The sequence below is a fragment of the Malaclemys terrapin genome, chromosome 6 (genome assembly GCF_027887155.1).
Source record: "Malaclemys terrapin pileata isolate rMalTer1 chromosome 6, rMalTer1.hap1, whole genome shotgun sequence".
Classification (NCBI taxonomy): Eukaryota; Metazoa; Chordata; order Testudines; family Emydidae; genus Malaclemys; species Malaclemys terrapin.
In genome coordinates this window covers 16,874,100-16,889,253 of record NC_071510.1, presented here as the reverse complement: position 1 = coordinate 16,889,253, position 15,154 = coordinate 16,874,100, and the positions used below count along the sequence as shown (strand labels likewise).

The 15,154-nt window shown below is 43.2% G+C and overlaps 1 protein-coding gene across 1 annotated transcript in view; it reads right to left on the bottom strand.

Moving 5' to 3' along the window:
* Positions 1–409: 409 nt before the first annotated feature.
* RIGI (RNA sensor RIG-I) overlaps positions 410–15,154 on the bottom strand; it is a 37,030-nt gene continuing 22,285 nt past the window's right edge. The window contains exons 11-18 of the mRNA XM_054031693.1: positions 12,916–13,073; positions 11,552–11,687; positions 10,223–10,371; positions 9,962–10,052; positions 9,016–9,186; positions 6,630–6,781; positions 4,891–5,037; positions 410–3,007 (exon numbers count right to left, since the gene is read on the bottom strand). Coding sequence (XP_053887668.1) covers positions 2,702–3,007; positions 4,891–5,037; positions 6,630–6,781; positions 9,016–9,186; positions 9,962–10,052; positions 10,223–10,371; positions 11,552–11,687; positions 12,916–13,073 — 1,310 coding nt within the window. The 3' untranslated portion in view covers positions 410–2,701. The remainder of the gene's footprint in view (positions 3,008–4,890; positions 5,038–6,629; positions 6,782–9,015; positions 9,187–9,961; positions 10,053–10,222; positions 10,372–11,551; positions 11,688–12,915; positions 13,074–15,154) is intronic.

Sequence of the window (15,154 nt, the reverse complement as noted above, 5' to 3'; positions counted from 1 at the left end):
GGCAGAAGTAAGTTGTGACGGGTTGGATCACAGAAACCCCCTTGGGAACCATCAACTGATGTGCCAAGACTACTACTGCGGCTGCTTTCCCTGCCAGCTTGGGACTCCAGCACCCTGTCTTGTTGAGCCAGACACACCAGTCTGCTCCAACACAGATGCAGGGTCTGAACCATGTGCCCCAAAGCTGGAGACTTAAAGACAGGAACACTTCTTAAGCTGCTTTCAGTTAACACTCAGATGCCCAACTCCCAATGGGGTCCAAACCCCCAAATAAATCCATTTTACCCTGTATAAAGCTTATGCAGGGTAAACTCAAATTCTTTGCCCTCTATAACACTGATAGAGAGTTATGCACAGCTGTTTGCCGCCCCCCCCCCCCCCCCCGGTATTAATACATACTCTGGGTTAATTAATAAGTAAAAAGTGATTTTATTAAATACAGAAAATAGGACTTAAGTGGTTCCAAGTAGTAATAGACAGAACAAAGTGAATTACCAAGTAAAATAAAATAAAACACACAAGTCTGACTAATACAGTAAGAAAATGGAGCACAGATAAAAACCTCAACCTTAGAGGAATTCAAGTAAGCTTCCTTTTACAGATTAGTCTCCTTCTTCTAGTCTGGGTCCAGCAATCACTCACAGCCCCTGTTAGGGTGACCAGATGTCCTGATTTTTGGGTCTCTTATATAGGCTCCTATTACCCCCCGACCCCATCCCGATTTTTCACATTTGCTGTCTGGTACCCTACCCCCTGTAGTTACTGTCCTTTGTTCCAGTTTTTTTCAGGTATCCTTGGGGATGGAGAGGCTCTCTCTTTAGCCATCTGAAGACAAAATGGAGGGGTCTCCCACAGGCTTAAAATAGACACTCTTGCAGGTGGAGACCCCTCTCCTATGCAAAGTCCAGCTCTAAGATGGTGTTTTGGAGTCACATGTCCAAGTCACATGTCCATGCATGACTTATTTTTTACAGGCAGCAGGAATGGCTTACCTGCTATCTTGAAGGTCCTCATGTAGACGACTTGTGGATCCGAGCCTCCCAAGATCCATTAAGTGCTTCTTGATTGGGCACTTAATTTGCACATTCCTTGCTCAAGAAGCTGACCAAATGCTTTACAAAGGCTACTTAAAAATCAAGCCAGTGCCCAGCCAATATTCAGGACTTCAAATACAAAAGTGATACATGCACACAAATAGGATTAATAGATTCAATAGATCATAGCCTTTACTCAGATGTGTTACATGGTGGTATACATTCATAAGCATATTTCCATAAAGCCTTATGGGGGGCACTGTCACATAAGTATAAGAAACACACTGGCTTTTATTAATGGAAACTTTCTAAACTCCTAAAGCAGGAAAGTAATGGTGTAACAATGGAAATAAATGCTCACGTTCAATCTTCTGACTAACACTTCAAATTTTGCTGCAGGAAGCAACCAGTTTGTAGAAAGACTGTTTTAATGATGGAATACTAATCACACTTCCATTAAAGTTATTTTATTTAAATGCATCTGTTTTCATGAGGAATTAAAACAGAGCATTACTGTCTACTTAAATTTATTGTGCTAATTAGTAGTTAGCAGTGCAGATTGTTAAACAGCTGCCAATCACCACTATAGAGAAAGTTTTCCTCCTAAAGTAAATTGCTTAAGTTGAAAACAAAGGAACTGTTTATCCTTGTCTGTTATGATACAGACAAGCAGTGGATTTCAGTTGTCTAATGGGAGGGATGAAGCTAACCTCTTGCAGGTATAAATGGGATATCTTGGTTTGACTTTAAATCAGTTCTGGCTAGACCTGCCTCCCACTAGGAGACTGAGTAGCAGCAGTTGCAGAGGAGGTAAGTGGCTTCATTTTGTTAAGCCTAACATTTCTGAACCGGATTTTTTTAAATCTAAAGTGTGTTTGTTCAGTTAAACAAAAAATTATCCAGCTCTTCTCACAAAATACTGAATTAGGGACCAAGCGTAGTCTCGAAATCCAGAAAGTTGAATCTCTTAAATCGGACTTCAGTTCCTTACTGTGAAGGAACCAATCTACCTTGTATTTCACCTGTAAACAACTCTACATCCTAGCATAAATGAAGTCTGGGGGCAAACTGAATGTTAAGATTTAATGAGTTCAGGCTCCATAAAGTGCAACATGAACAAATAGCAATAAAACAGATAAATCCAATCAATGCAAAACACATGCAACTTCAACTGTTCACTTGTAGAATTCCACATAAATATCTACACATTTTAGCTAATAAGTTTGATTAGGCATTCAAATTTGTTTTTTCCACACACTACACAAACTATTTTGCAGAGGTGAAGACTTAACTAAGCATGCCATCAGAATACAAATTAGGGAGTGCTCTAAGTAGTCTATTGGAGTGACATGCGTATACTCCCTCTTCATTATTTAAGAATGCGAGACCGTTAAGACTTTTTGCCCATTTTATCTAATCAGCCATGGCATGAAATAAAATAATTCCTAGACCGTTATTAGTCTTCATCCACTTGGAACTCTGAGTACAAAATAAGGTGCAACCTTCAGAATAATAGAATTACCAATGAAAGACTGCAGAGCCCTCTTTAAGCAAGTGCTGCCATTTACCCATTCTGCATATAATCTATGTGACACTTGAGTTAGGAACATGCATTTGTGTACCTTGAAATAAATCACCCAGTAGGGCAGTGATGAACCAGTTGTTACTCACTCTGTGCTGGACATTTCATTAATGTCAAATTCCTTCATTGCAAAATCCACCTCTCTCCATTTCCGGAAAACTGCGAGTTTCCCAGTTGTAATATCCTTCACCACAAAGCTTTCAATTTTGATCACTGGGAGGTCATCGAATGCCTTGTACCTCACTGTGATGCCCCAATCATGCTGGCACTTGGAGTCCCGGCAGGACATTTTACATTTCTTCTCAAAGTGGTCATAGCGGCTTGGTTTTTTGTGAGGCTTTGTTAGAAAACGTTCCCGAAACAGGGCACCTAAGACGGTGTGGTGAGACTTCTAAAACGACAGTAAAAATATTAGATGCAGCTTAATACCAGAAATTTATCATAATTTCTAACGTCTTACATTTCCATTTGTTGGTCTTCATATGCTGATGTTACACAACTACCAAGGGAGTTCTGCCTTGGTCACTTGGTTTAAACTGTAAACAACTATACAAAATAGCTTGAGTTGCAGTAGCACTTATGGAAAAGGAAATTCCCTTACAAAAAAAGTAATGGAGATGATAATGTCACTCATCCCCCTTCTCACACGAAAATTGTAAAACCAAATGTAATTTGCAAGGATTGGTGAAGTCTCAGCTAAGAGTTTGTGAAAATGTATTTGAGTCGACTCTTATAAATCTCCAATTAAATCTTTCCTTGTGTGGTACTACAATGCACAGCTGTCCTTAAAAGGGTAAGAATAATTTTTAAAGGATTATGTTCCATCGTCCCTAATGTCGGTTACTGCCTCACTGGGGAGCTGGCGGGCGGAGGGTCAGTCCCCTACAGAACCATAGAGACAGGAAGTTCAGAGCCAGAACCCTGCTTCTCCTTGCTGCTTCCTACCCCCACACCTCTCTGCTACTGGAACAAACAATCGAGACACCGCTAGTGCCCATCTGTGATTTCCTAGTGCTAAAGCATGTACAGCTGGGTGGCATAAGTGAGACTGCAAGTCAGTTGTGGGGATTTTTAAACAAGGAGCAGTAGGTCACCGAGCAGTGGGGACTCAGCCAGAGCACAGCTTGGAAACCACCCGTTTGCAGCACATGAAATACCCCAGGTATGGAAAACCCAACATCAATGCTTAGATTTTCCTGATGTCAAGGTGCAGAGCTGCCCAGCTGACTTTCCCAACCTCAGTGGGTGGGAGTAGAGCATGACTGAGACCCTTGGGTCACCATAGGCAGCCCCATGAAAAAATGTGAATAATGCCCAGCAGCAGTTCTAAAAAAGCAAAACAAACATTACACCACCGAAGGAATGAGAAGGAAAATAATCCTGAAAAGGACAGTGCTACTCCATAAAGCAATGATATACGTCTTCTCCTGGAATGCTGTGCTCTGCTATGGGTGATGAAATTCATCTGAGGACTAGAGAGACTTCCTTAGGAGGAGTGATTGAGAAGATCACAACTGTTCATTTTAGCGAGGAGATGAAGAAGGCAGCGCTATGATAGGGCTATATAAAATATTGAATGGTATAGAGAAAGTAAATAACGCACTCCTATATAGCGTCTGTCGTGATAGAAGAACAAGGGGGAAGCCAATGAAACAAAGGTAATGCAGGTAATGGATTTTTTTTTTCCCCTACAATGCATAACCAGCCACTGGACATCAACTCAGTGCTAACCTGCAGCAAAGAGCTTAGCAGAATTTTTTAAAAGTAACCTGTGGGTGGAAAGTGAACATCCAGTTACATTAAGTCTTCAGGTACCATGTATATTGTAGATGTATAATATGAACAGGTGTGGTTATAAAGGTGGGTGGTTTGTTTAGATATCAATATTTCCTGTTTGTCTACAGTTACAAGCCAATGGATCATGATTGAGGATAAACATACATAAAGTAGGATTAAAAAAAAAAAATCTAAACTACTGTTTGAGTGTAAGTTAAACGTTAACAGCCTGGGCTTAGGAAGAAGTTTCTCCTATGGGCTGTTGTTCCCTAATTGTACATTACACTGATTCTTGCACCTTTCATTGAAATATTTGGCACTGTCCACAGGATGAATCACAGGTGTGATGTGTTACTTAAGTTCCTATGTCCCATTCTGCATCAAACTGGTCATTTTAACTTCCACCACATATGTAACCCTAACATTGGACTGGTAAGGCTCAACTGGTAAACTATTTGCACAGCATAACATTCACAGATTCCTAAGCTATACGCTTACCTCTATTACCCGGATGTCTTCTGTGTTACAGGCATATGCTTTGCACTTCCCACAGAGCAACTGTCTATTGCCCTCCAGGGGTTTTTGTTTAATTTCTCTCTTTCTGGAATCTCGCAGGGTCTTTTCCTTGTTTTGCAGGTCATTTATCTAGAAACCAAAGCATTAGAAACAAATGGATTATTATGATCTTCAAAGAAACACGGAGGGCCAGAGGCTCAGCTGATGTCGATCTGTGTAGCGACAGTGAAGTCAATGGAGCTATGCCGATTTATACCAGCTGTAGACCTGGTCCTGAAAATGGTGGTTGTGGTGGAATTCAAGCTCCTCTTTGCTATTCCTTATGAAAATGTGACTCAGTCTCAGGTCTAATAACTCTCCCCAATGGACCCCACACCTATTCTTTTCAGAATTGCAAACTCCAGTTATCCCCATGTATTTTCCACTTCTACTGCAATTCTTATGCATCTGACAGGCAGCCTGACATCCAATTCTTGAACAAAGTCTCTTTTTAGCAGAAACATGAAGCCAGCACCTGTCTGAGATGGTCACTGATGAGTGAAGAGCATCGGGGTAGAGGGGAAAAAAACAAAACAAAAAAAAAACAAAAACAAAAAAAACCACACCTCTCTCTCTCTCACTTCCAAGCATGCTTAGGACAGATTTTTGTGATGTCAGAGCCCCGAGGCTCTGACATCAGTGCTCACTACAATGCAATACTGTCTCATAGGCCCAGATCCTCATCTGCTGTAAAGCCACATGGCCCCACAGACAATGTTTGACACCTGCTGCTTTTCATCTCTGCGGTAGTTGCAGTTAAACAATGGTCAAAGTTAATTTTGGCATTGAAGTGGATAGAGCTTTGCGGATTGACTCCAGCTAAGAGTCTGGCCCAGACACCACTACTGGGACAATTTGCATGAAGGAGAGCACATCTCTGACCTTCTCCACACTGGAGACTTCCAGTTCTAAGATGTATGAGATACTCCCAGGATACTTATAAAGCCCATGGTTTATGTGAATGTCAAATATTGTCTGGACTAGCTGCCTTGCAGTGCACCTGACCACCATTCCAGTGCCTGTGAGGATGGAAGGGAATGGCATAATCACGCAAACCATTCAAAGAGCCATCCCCGTACAGTCCCAACCTGCTCACCAGTGGTGCTTTGAAATCTCCCAGAATCCACTGCTCCAGGGAGCTGTGAAATCAGTAGCCAAAGGCTACTGCAACTGAAACAGGACATTGCTAGTGTAGACCCAGCAAATCTGGAATGGTTCAGAACATGAATTGGAATACCTAGTGTGGACACAATGAACTACTTGGCCTTAAACTGGTTTCGGTCATCAACTCAGAATTTTTTTCAGTGCTAATAAGCCCACCCACAGCCCTACGCAGAGATGCTAAAAATAAAATAAGCATGTCCATCTATTGCTATGCAAACAGGTCTCTAGAACACCCACTTTGACCACCAATGCTTCGCAGCTACCATTGGGGTGAAACAGCGGCACACAGCAACACTACACAATGAATTAGCACATACAGGGGGAAATGTATCCCTCCCCCTGGCGCACAGGTTCAGCACAAGGCCTCAAGTGGCACACAGGCCTTGTGCCATGTCTGTGCACAGAGTGAATTTCACACTGAGTGAATACGTGGTGCAGCTGAGAGCGCCCAGTGACAATGGCCAATTTAGGTTGTCTCTCTGATTCGGAACATGCAGAATGGCAGCGAGTGGACCCACCTTCCTTGCGAACTTTTCCTCATCCCACTCCTGCAGCTGCTTGATGGCTTTGTTCATCATCTCCTCCTTATAGATATTGTTTCTCTCATTCTCAGCCACTTCGCTTTTGCTTGTCACAAGGATGCACTTGCTGTCTTTTGCCCTTCCACGACCTGGGGGTGACAGGTAGCCCTTTTATAACACTCTATAGAGAACAGAGCAAAACAGCAGCCAGGCTGTGCCACGAAGCATGGATCTCAATGCAGGCATAGAGACATTGGAAACGTTATGCTTCTGCATGGTTCCTTATATGGCCCTTGCCCATTCCCAAGCTGCAGCAACTACGAATGCTTAGAAAAGCCTCCCAATTAAAATTCACTGGGCCCAGGCCCTCTTAATCCGAACAAGCATCCAAAAAAAACACACATTCTATGAAGTTTTGAAGTTACAAAGACCCCACCCTATTTTGTATGTGTTCTCTGTCTGTACTGTGCGACACATTGGTGCACAAGGCCTTCAGGGGTGATTAGCTCAAACATTTTGTGGCCAGCAACCACTGTATATCGTTTCTTTTAGAAAGATCCATAAAGCTAGGTGAGGATCAAGACTGAGATGAACATCCATTACCTGTCCCGTTCAGGGCCGACTCTGGCTTTTTTGCCGCCCAAGGCAAAAAAGCCTCCCACCGCCGCCGCCCCCTCCCCCCCACCAAGCACGGCAGGGGAAGGCGGTGAGCCCGGCCGGGGCTCCGCTCTCCCCGACTGGCCAGAGCGCTGGGGGGGGGGGGGGGGCGGGGGAGTGGGGCGGCAAGCCCAGCCGGGGGGGAGCGGGGCAGTGAGCCCGGCCGGGGCTCCGCTCTCCCCAATCGGCCAGAGTGCCGCGCCGCCCCCCTCCAGGTGCCGCCCCAAGCACTAGCTTGGTGGGCTGGTGCCTGGAGCTGGCCCTGATCCCGTTGTTGGATTCCCATCAAAATGAAAACGGATAGTTGACAGTAGGAAATACTATTAGGGGAAGGATTGTCTCTTCACTATGTATTTTTTCAATGCCTAGCATAATGCAGCCCTAATCTCAACTGGGGTCTGGTTCTACTGTGATACAAACTAAGAATAATAATTCATAGGATTCCCATGTTGTCCTATGCTTTTAAAAAGGGGGTTTGTTAGAACTAACCATTACTCACATTTAGTTAGAGTTCCAAAAATTTTAAGGAGTTAACCTGCCCAAAGCAGCAGAGAGTCCGGTGGCACCTTCAAGACTAACAGATGTCTTGGAGCATAAGCTTTTGTGGGTGAATGCCCACTTTGTCGGATGCAACACGAAAGCCTATGCTCCAATACATCTGTTAGTCTTAAAGATGCCACAGGACTCTGTTGCTTTTTACAGATCCAGACTAACACGACTACCCCTCTGATACTTGACAACCTGCCCAATTTCTTTTTCAGGTATTTACAACAGCACTTGTAGCAAGAGAGATTTTTCCCCTCACACTTTAAGTGTCTAATTTTGAGGTAATTATTTAATACAAAAATACATAACAATGAAACTATGCCATCGAGTGTCTGATATAAACCCCAAAAGCCAGGAGCTCACTCAATGAAAGGTCCATTTAAAATGAGTAAAATAACCGTTTCACAATAGTATTGAATTTCATAGCCTGACTACGTGCTCAGATCACAAAATTAAATATTGCAGCAGAATTTTTAAAAGGGCTGGGTAATTTTATGACCTTTTCCCTTTTGTAGCTGAAAGTGTAACCCATATTTAGAGTAGGACTCTCTATCCCCCTCTAGTGGCTGGACTACATAGTGGTTTATGAGCACTGCATTCTTTGCATTAATAGTGTCTTTTAGCTTAGACAGTAGACACTTGTTTTTTAATCTAGGAGTCCCAGGTTTAAACCACACTTCCAATAATCCACCTGAGGGCACTATATTACACAAGTTTATGGACAGATTGTGCCCATATGCATATGCGTAGAGGGGCCAAGCCATTATGCGAGACTCCCTAATGGAGTTTCTTCTGAATTCTCCATGGGGGCATGTTTTGCAGAATTTCCAGTTGCACTTGCTATTAAATTATTCTTCTGTGCATATTTCTATTTACTTGCATGCACACTTAGGAGATGTTCTTTGAATGTGTAGCACCATCGTGTGATGTGTATAATTTACTCACACACACACACCCCTAATCAATGGCTCTTCCGTCCTGTGAAGAAACTGACATCAAGACTTGTCCTGCCCCTTCATTCAGCTGAAAGCACTCAGAGGCAGAGAGAAATAAAAGTAAGATACACACACAAAGCTTAAAGTAAAGTAAACATGACAGCCAGTCAGAGAGGCTGCCGGGGGTATTTTCTAGACCTATACCATATTCACATGATAATAGTTTAAGTTCCGGTGACACATACCTCGGACTTGGATCATTTTGGTGACGTTGCCAGAGTATTCATAGAGGAGAACCAGGTTGCACTGAGCAATATCAATCCCTTCATCTGCAACTGCTGTAGTTATTAGTATCTTACTGTCGCTGTTGGTTTTGAATGAGTCCAGTACGTCCTTTTGATTTGAGAGTGTCATCCCTACAGTACAAAAAAGTCAGAATACAAAATGCACGGTGAGATGCTGAAAAGTTCCTAACTCAAATCATACACATATCCTTGCAGTCAGTACCAAAAGTCAGTCTGTTTGCTCTGGAGACTGTGAAAGAAATGCCTCAAATCAGGATACACAGCTGCCTGCTTGAGGACTAGAAAACTGCACAATATCTAACGAAGAGGGACTCTTGTTAAGGTGTCACACTGTGAATCACTTTGGCAAGCAACATTTTACACTTCGAAGTGTTTGAAGTTGTCCTTTTAAAAACTGGTTTGTTTTAATGAGATCCTGTTCCCTGGCTATTTTAAAACACTAAGATATTCTCAAAATAAGTCAGATTTACTCTGTTTGGTGCAGTCAAGTATTTAAACGTGTGTTTACCTCCAACCACAGGGAAACTCTGTGAGCCACAAATGAGGCAGGGAACACCCACTGCATCGCTCTGAGTAAAGAGAGGAGGAGGGATTTTTTTAATATTATCTAGCAGAACTGTATAGCAGAGAATTGTTGCTAATGCACCTAGCGTTTTAACCAGAGGTTTTGGCAGGAAAAGCAGGAGTCTGTTTAGATGTGGTAAAATCTCCTGTACATTTCATATCCCTCCCTAATATTGATGAAGGAATTGTAGTATTGGCTTGGGCATTTGCTTGTTGGCCTGTCCTGGAACATGGAGATGGACTACAGAGATAAATTATTGCATTAAGTGGTCTGGGAACACATGGTATAACAACTTGCTTCCCTCAGGGCAAACTCCCATACCTGTCTGCTGGTTTCTTTTGTTACGCCCCATCAACACATCCGGTTTTAGGTAGCTGAGTGTAGGATTTTCATCAATCCATTTCTTCAAAGCCTGTAAAGTAAGACACCCGTTAGTAACACTTTCCACAACCCTTGGTCGCAGAAAGGGATGCAAGGAGCCCCTGGCATGTGCAATAAGAGCAGCCCAGGCAGGCTACTACACTACCCCATATTTATTTTCTAGTTGCCCCTTTTAGTAGTGTTAGAGAGAGAAGGTCTTACGGACACTAGCGCTCTTGTGGTAACAAAGAGCAGAGTGCGGGTCTCTGGCTTTAGACGGTATTCTTCATTCAGGATGAAGGTGAGCTCCTCCAGTTTGGGATTCTCATTCAGCTCATCTACTGCGGCCTCTCTCAGTTCCTGTTGTTTAGCTGGAAGAAAACGTTGACCTCCTCAGATTGCAGTTAGCATCATCCATTCCAGCAAACAGCAAGCTGACCCACATCTAGCAGCCAAATGTCAAGTGACTTTCCCTTGCCCTTCACTTCTTTAAAAATTCTCAACTATTCCTCTTAAAAAGAAAGAAAAAAGTTTTATATGTGTAACCGTGTCCCTATGGAGCTATTTCTGAATCACTTGCATTTTAAAGCTGAAATCACAGCAGCATACCCCCCGAGCAGGCATCTAAACCAGAACATTGGTCTAAAAACAACCCAGCTATTTTAAAGACATATTGATTCTGCTGGCTTTTGATTGACTGAGGGCTCAACGTGTGGCCAGCCAGGCTGTGAATCTACAATGCCCTAGCTTGCCATGTAGACAAACCCCAAAGTTATGATCCTTCCATTGGCTCCGTACAGGCAGACCCTGTATCCATGTGAATCCCCACAGACCTCAACGGGAATTACTCTGCACAACCAGTTGCCGGAGCAGAGCCTAATTTAGTACACTGGATTTCTTAATCAGCTGTTCTCCAAATGCAGGGCTACCCTGGGGCATTAAACCACAGCTCATGAAGGGGGTTAGCATCACAGCCCCTTGAGGCATTGCTGTAATACTTGCAGGAGTGCCTGAGTAGCATGACCCAAGTAGCACAGAGCGCAGCATGTGCCCTTTCCCCAGCTGTGTCCTACCCTTGCTCCTCCCTCTGAAGTTGCTAGCACTCATGATTCCCTCTCCTTTTGCCAGGCTCCCAGTGCTCATGTAAAACACAGCAGGAGAGAGAGTCTTTATCTGCTAGCCACTGACCCACATAAGAGAATAAGAGTCTATAACAACTGACAGTGAAGGTTACTACTTCTTTAGCTCATGGTTTTAGCACTGAAGGTCCCAAGTTCAGCCCCCACTGATGAGCCAGGACACTTGTCCACTGGGAGCACAGGGAAAGTCTCACTGACTTTCCATTAACTTTAAAGTCTTTTCCTGGGCTGGAAAACAGATGGCTACTCAAAGCTGGTTTCATGCAAACAACTGGCTTGGAAGGTCTGGACCCCAACTGTTACAGCCTCTAAACATGGATAGAAGTAAGAGGAGAAACAAGTTGGACCACCTTAAACAATTCCTCTCCCCCTGCCTGGTACTTGCACCTTTCAGATGGGCTGCATGAAGTACCTTCAAAGTTCGCTGTTAACTGTTGATCTATCTCATCAAACCCTCCACTTCTAAGGTCATTGAAAAATTCAGTCAAGTAGGCCAACGCATCCTGAGTCCGTGCATCTTCATTGATGATGAGGGCATCATTGTATTTCTGTTTAGAGAGATGAATATATTTTTAAAGCACTCATTTCTCAGGCCAAATGCTTATCAGTAATGGGGCGGGGGGAACCCAGTGAATTCTACTAAGATAAGCTTCTGCATTTGAAATACTTGTTACTTCTACAGTAGCACAGGAAAACAGTGATTGCAAGCAGTATCCTCTGAACAGTATAGTTTTTAGTAAGCATTCAAGACAGTTCAGATGTGGGGTGCTAAAAATGTATCTGCTCCTTTCAAACAAGTATACGTTTGCACTCTCTGCTAAACTAGACTTCTGAGAAAAATCCACTAATTTATTTTCCAATCTGTGAATTTCTGAAGCCTGATTCCAATCTCAAACTGATTATCCAAACCTCTGTTTGAATGTAAGCCAGATAGGAATCGAGGCCCTGATATAGCCACAAATACTGGCCGTGATCCTACAGGATTTACACGCATTTTAGGGTTGAGTTCAATGCACTCATGGAGGTGCTTAAAGTCCAGCACTGACATAATGCCACTGTTAGTAATCACCCATAATTTATATTCTTATGGCTCAAGGGAGGTTTATTTTCAAAATGTTTGATGTTCTATCCCCCAATGTTTAATTTCTGCAGTATTCTAAAGCCCTTAAGAAAACAAACTATTTGATCATTTCACGTTACATTTATTAGAATGCGTTCCACCCATTTAACCCATAGAGCTTAATAGAACATTGAAAACTGTTTTGTATGAACGAAACACAAAATAAATGTCATCTTTCTTCTAAAATGTTACTATTGCCAGTTCCCAAGTGCCACAGGCAATTAGCCACAGGTTTCCCCAGTGCGCTCCAGTCCTTTACACATTACCCTGGAGCACAAAGAATTCAATCAAGACCTTGAATCAAATCCATAGCTGGTGTAAATTGATATAGCTCCTTGGCTTTAGTAAAAACGAGAGTCCTTGTGGCACCTTAGAGACTAACACATTTATTTGGGCATAAGCTTTCGTGGGCTAGAACCCACAATCTGGCTCAAGGTCTTTTGCATTCCTTCTGCAGTAAAGGAAGTGGAGCTATGCCAATCTGTACTGCTGAAAGTCTGGCCCGTTGCATCATCCCATAATTACTACAAAGATAAGAGCACCCAGAAATCTGGGAACTGTGTAGAGTCCTATTCAACTTCCAATTGGAGGCACCTGCATTGCTGGGAACATGACTGATCCCTCTGTACATGCAACAGGAGAGGGCATTCACTTACCCGTAAGTGTTCAGTATAAATAAAGAGAGCTCTACAAATCCTCCTCTCTTCTTCCTTATCCGGCAGTTGCAACATTCTGCACTTCTTCTGAGTGTCAACGATCCACTGTTCATAGCATTGCATTCCGAAACGTTTACTCTTAATGTGGGACAACGCATCTGGTGCGGAAAGAGGCAGCAAGCATCACTACATCTTACTGAGTAGCTAACTAAAACAGCCAGAACAAGATACAGGGCACTCTACAGAAATAGTAAAAGAGCATAAAGGTTGCGAAGCACTCAAAAGTTAGGAAATGCCAGAATTAAACCTTTGCAACATTAATTCAGCCCCTGTGTGTATGCATTGTGTCACTGGCTTTAATTATATCATCACATCCTATTTTCTCCACAGGACCCTTGCCTCATTCAATGCACAGGATGGATAGTGTTCACGGAAGGAACAGCTAGTCAGTATTTAATTTTATCATCATTATTCAATGTGTGGATTTTCCAAACCCCTGAGCAAAGCAGTTATACCGACAGAAGTTGCTAATGTAGACCAAGCCTTGATTTCCTCCTAGGGTTTTCTATTGAGCTCATCACTATCGTATCCAAGTGCTTTGCAAACACTTGGTTTAACTTCACAACTCTCCTGTGAAGTGGGGGGGGGGGGTGGTATTATCCCCATTTTATACATGGGGAATGGAGTCAGAGAGATTAAGGTCACAAATAGCCACTACTTCTGGTTACCCAATATAAGGCTGTCTCTACACTGGTGCTTTTGTCGTTAAAACCTGTGTCAATCAGGAGTATGAAAAAAACACATCCCAAACACCAAAAGTTTTAACAACGAAAAGCGCCCATGTGAACAGTCTCTAAGGTGCCACAAGTACTCCTGTTCTTCTTCATGTGAACAGTGCTTCATCAGCGCAGGCGTGATGCTCACGCTGACCAAGCTACCGCCCCTCATTGGGTGTGGCTTTATTTGGTCTCTAGGAGAGCTCTCCCCCGGTGATAAAGAGCAACTACACCGCGCAACTTACAATAGCATGGCTGCAGCGACACTGGCACAGCCACATCTTTTTAAGGCGTGCAGTGTAGACATAGCCCAAGACTCATAGGACCTGATTTTTCAGAATACTTAGCATTTTGTAGCACTAGCTATTCAGAACAGAGCTCTCATTGATGTCATCTGCTGCTGTGAGCACTCAGCGCTTCCTGGGGGAGGGATAGCTCAGTGGTTTGAGCATTGGCCTGCTAAACCCAGGATTGTGAGTTCAAGCCTTGAGGGGGTCATTTAGGGAACTGGGGTTAAATAAAATAAATAAATAAAAAACCACTATCTGGGGATTAGTCCTGCTTTGAGCAGGGGGTTGGACTACATGACCTCCTGAGGTCCCTTCCAACCCTGAGATTCTATGATAAATCAAAGTTATTTGCCCAAACAGGAACTCTAGCAGAGGCAGGCATAGAATCCAATTTCTAGGGTGGCAATCAACTATCTCAGCCATGAATCCACCCTCTAGTCCTGCAATCCCCTGCCTTAGTCACCACACACCTAACAAATGAGGCTGGGGTCCTACAGACAGCAGCGTCCTTCACTACACAATCCTGGCTCATTCTCTGACAGTCTCTGTGCCATAGTTCCCCCCTCTGTAAAATTTATCTTCACAAGGGTCATCATGATACACTGAAGATTAGGAGGTGCTCATACGTGACAGTAAGGGGAGGAGGCATATATAAACACCTAAGATAGGTAATTGGGAAGAGGAGTCCAAGGGAACAGTCGGGAGATGCAGCACATGAGGTAAAATGTAGGCAGGACAGCGCCATATAGAACCTCAAAGGACAAAGAAGCTAAACTTAATTCACACAGGAAGCCAGTGACCGAACTCAAAGAGCGTAAGGGACCATGTGTATGTCAGAGTAGCAGAAGAGGATGATAAGTTTCAGCTGCCGTTTTAGGAGAAGGGGGAAGCACAGAGACAGGAAAAGATGCTACTGCAATAGTCAAGGTAAGATATGCCCAAGGCCTCATTATGCGATCCTTTAGCTTAGGCTCATTTTATAGGCAACATCTAGAGAAATACCACATACCAGAATGTTCTCTGTAGGAAAAAACAAAACAAAAACAAAACAAAAAACAAAACCACCTGCATTCTGAAGAAAGCTCTGGTATTTTTACTTACAATTATTTGACAGTTTCACGATCTATACACTCAGACTAGGCAACTTGGTTTCATGGCATGTCAAATGATCGG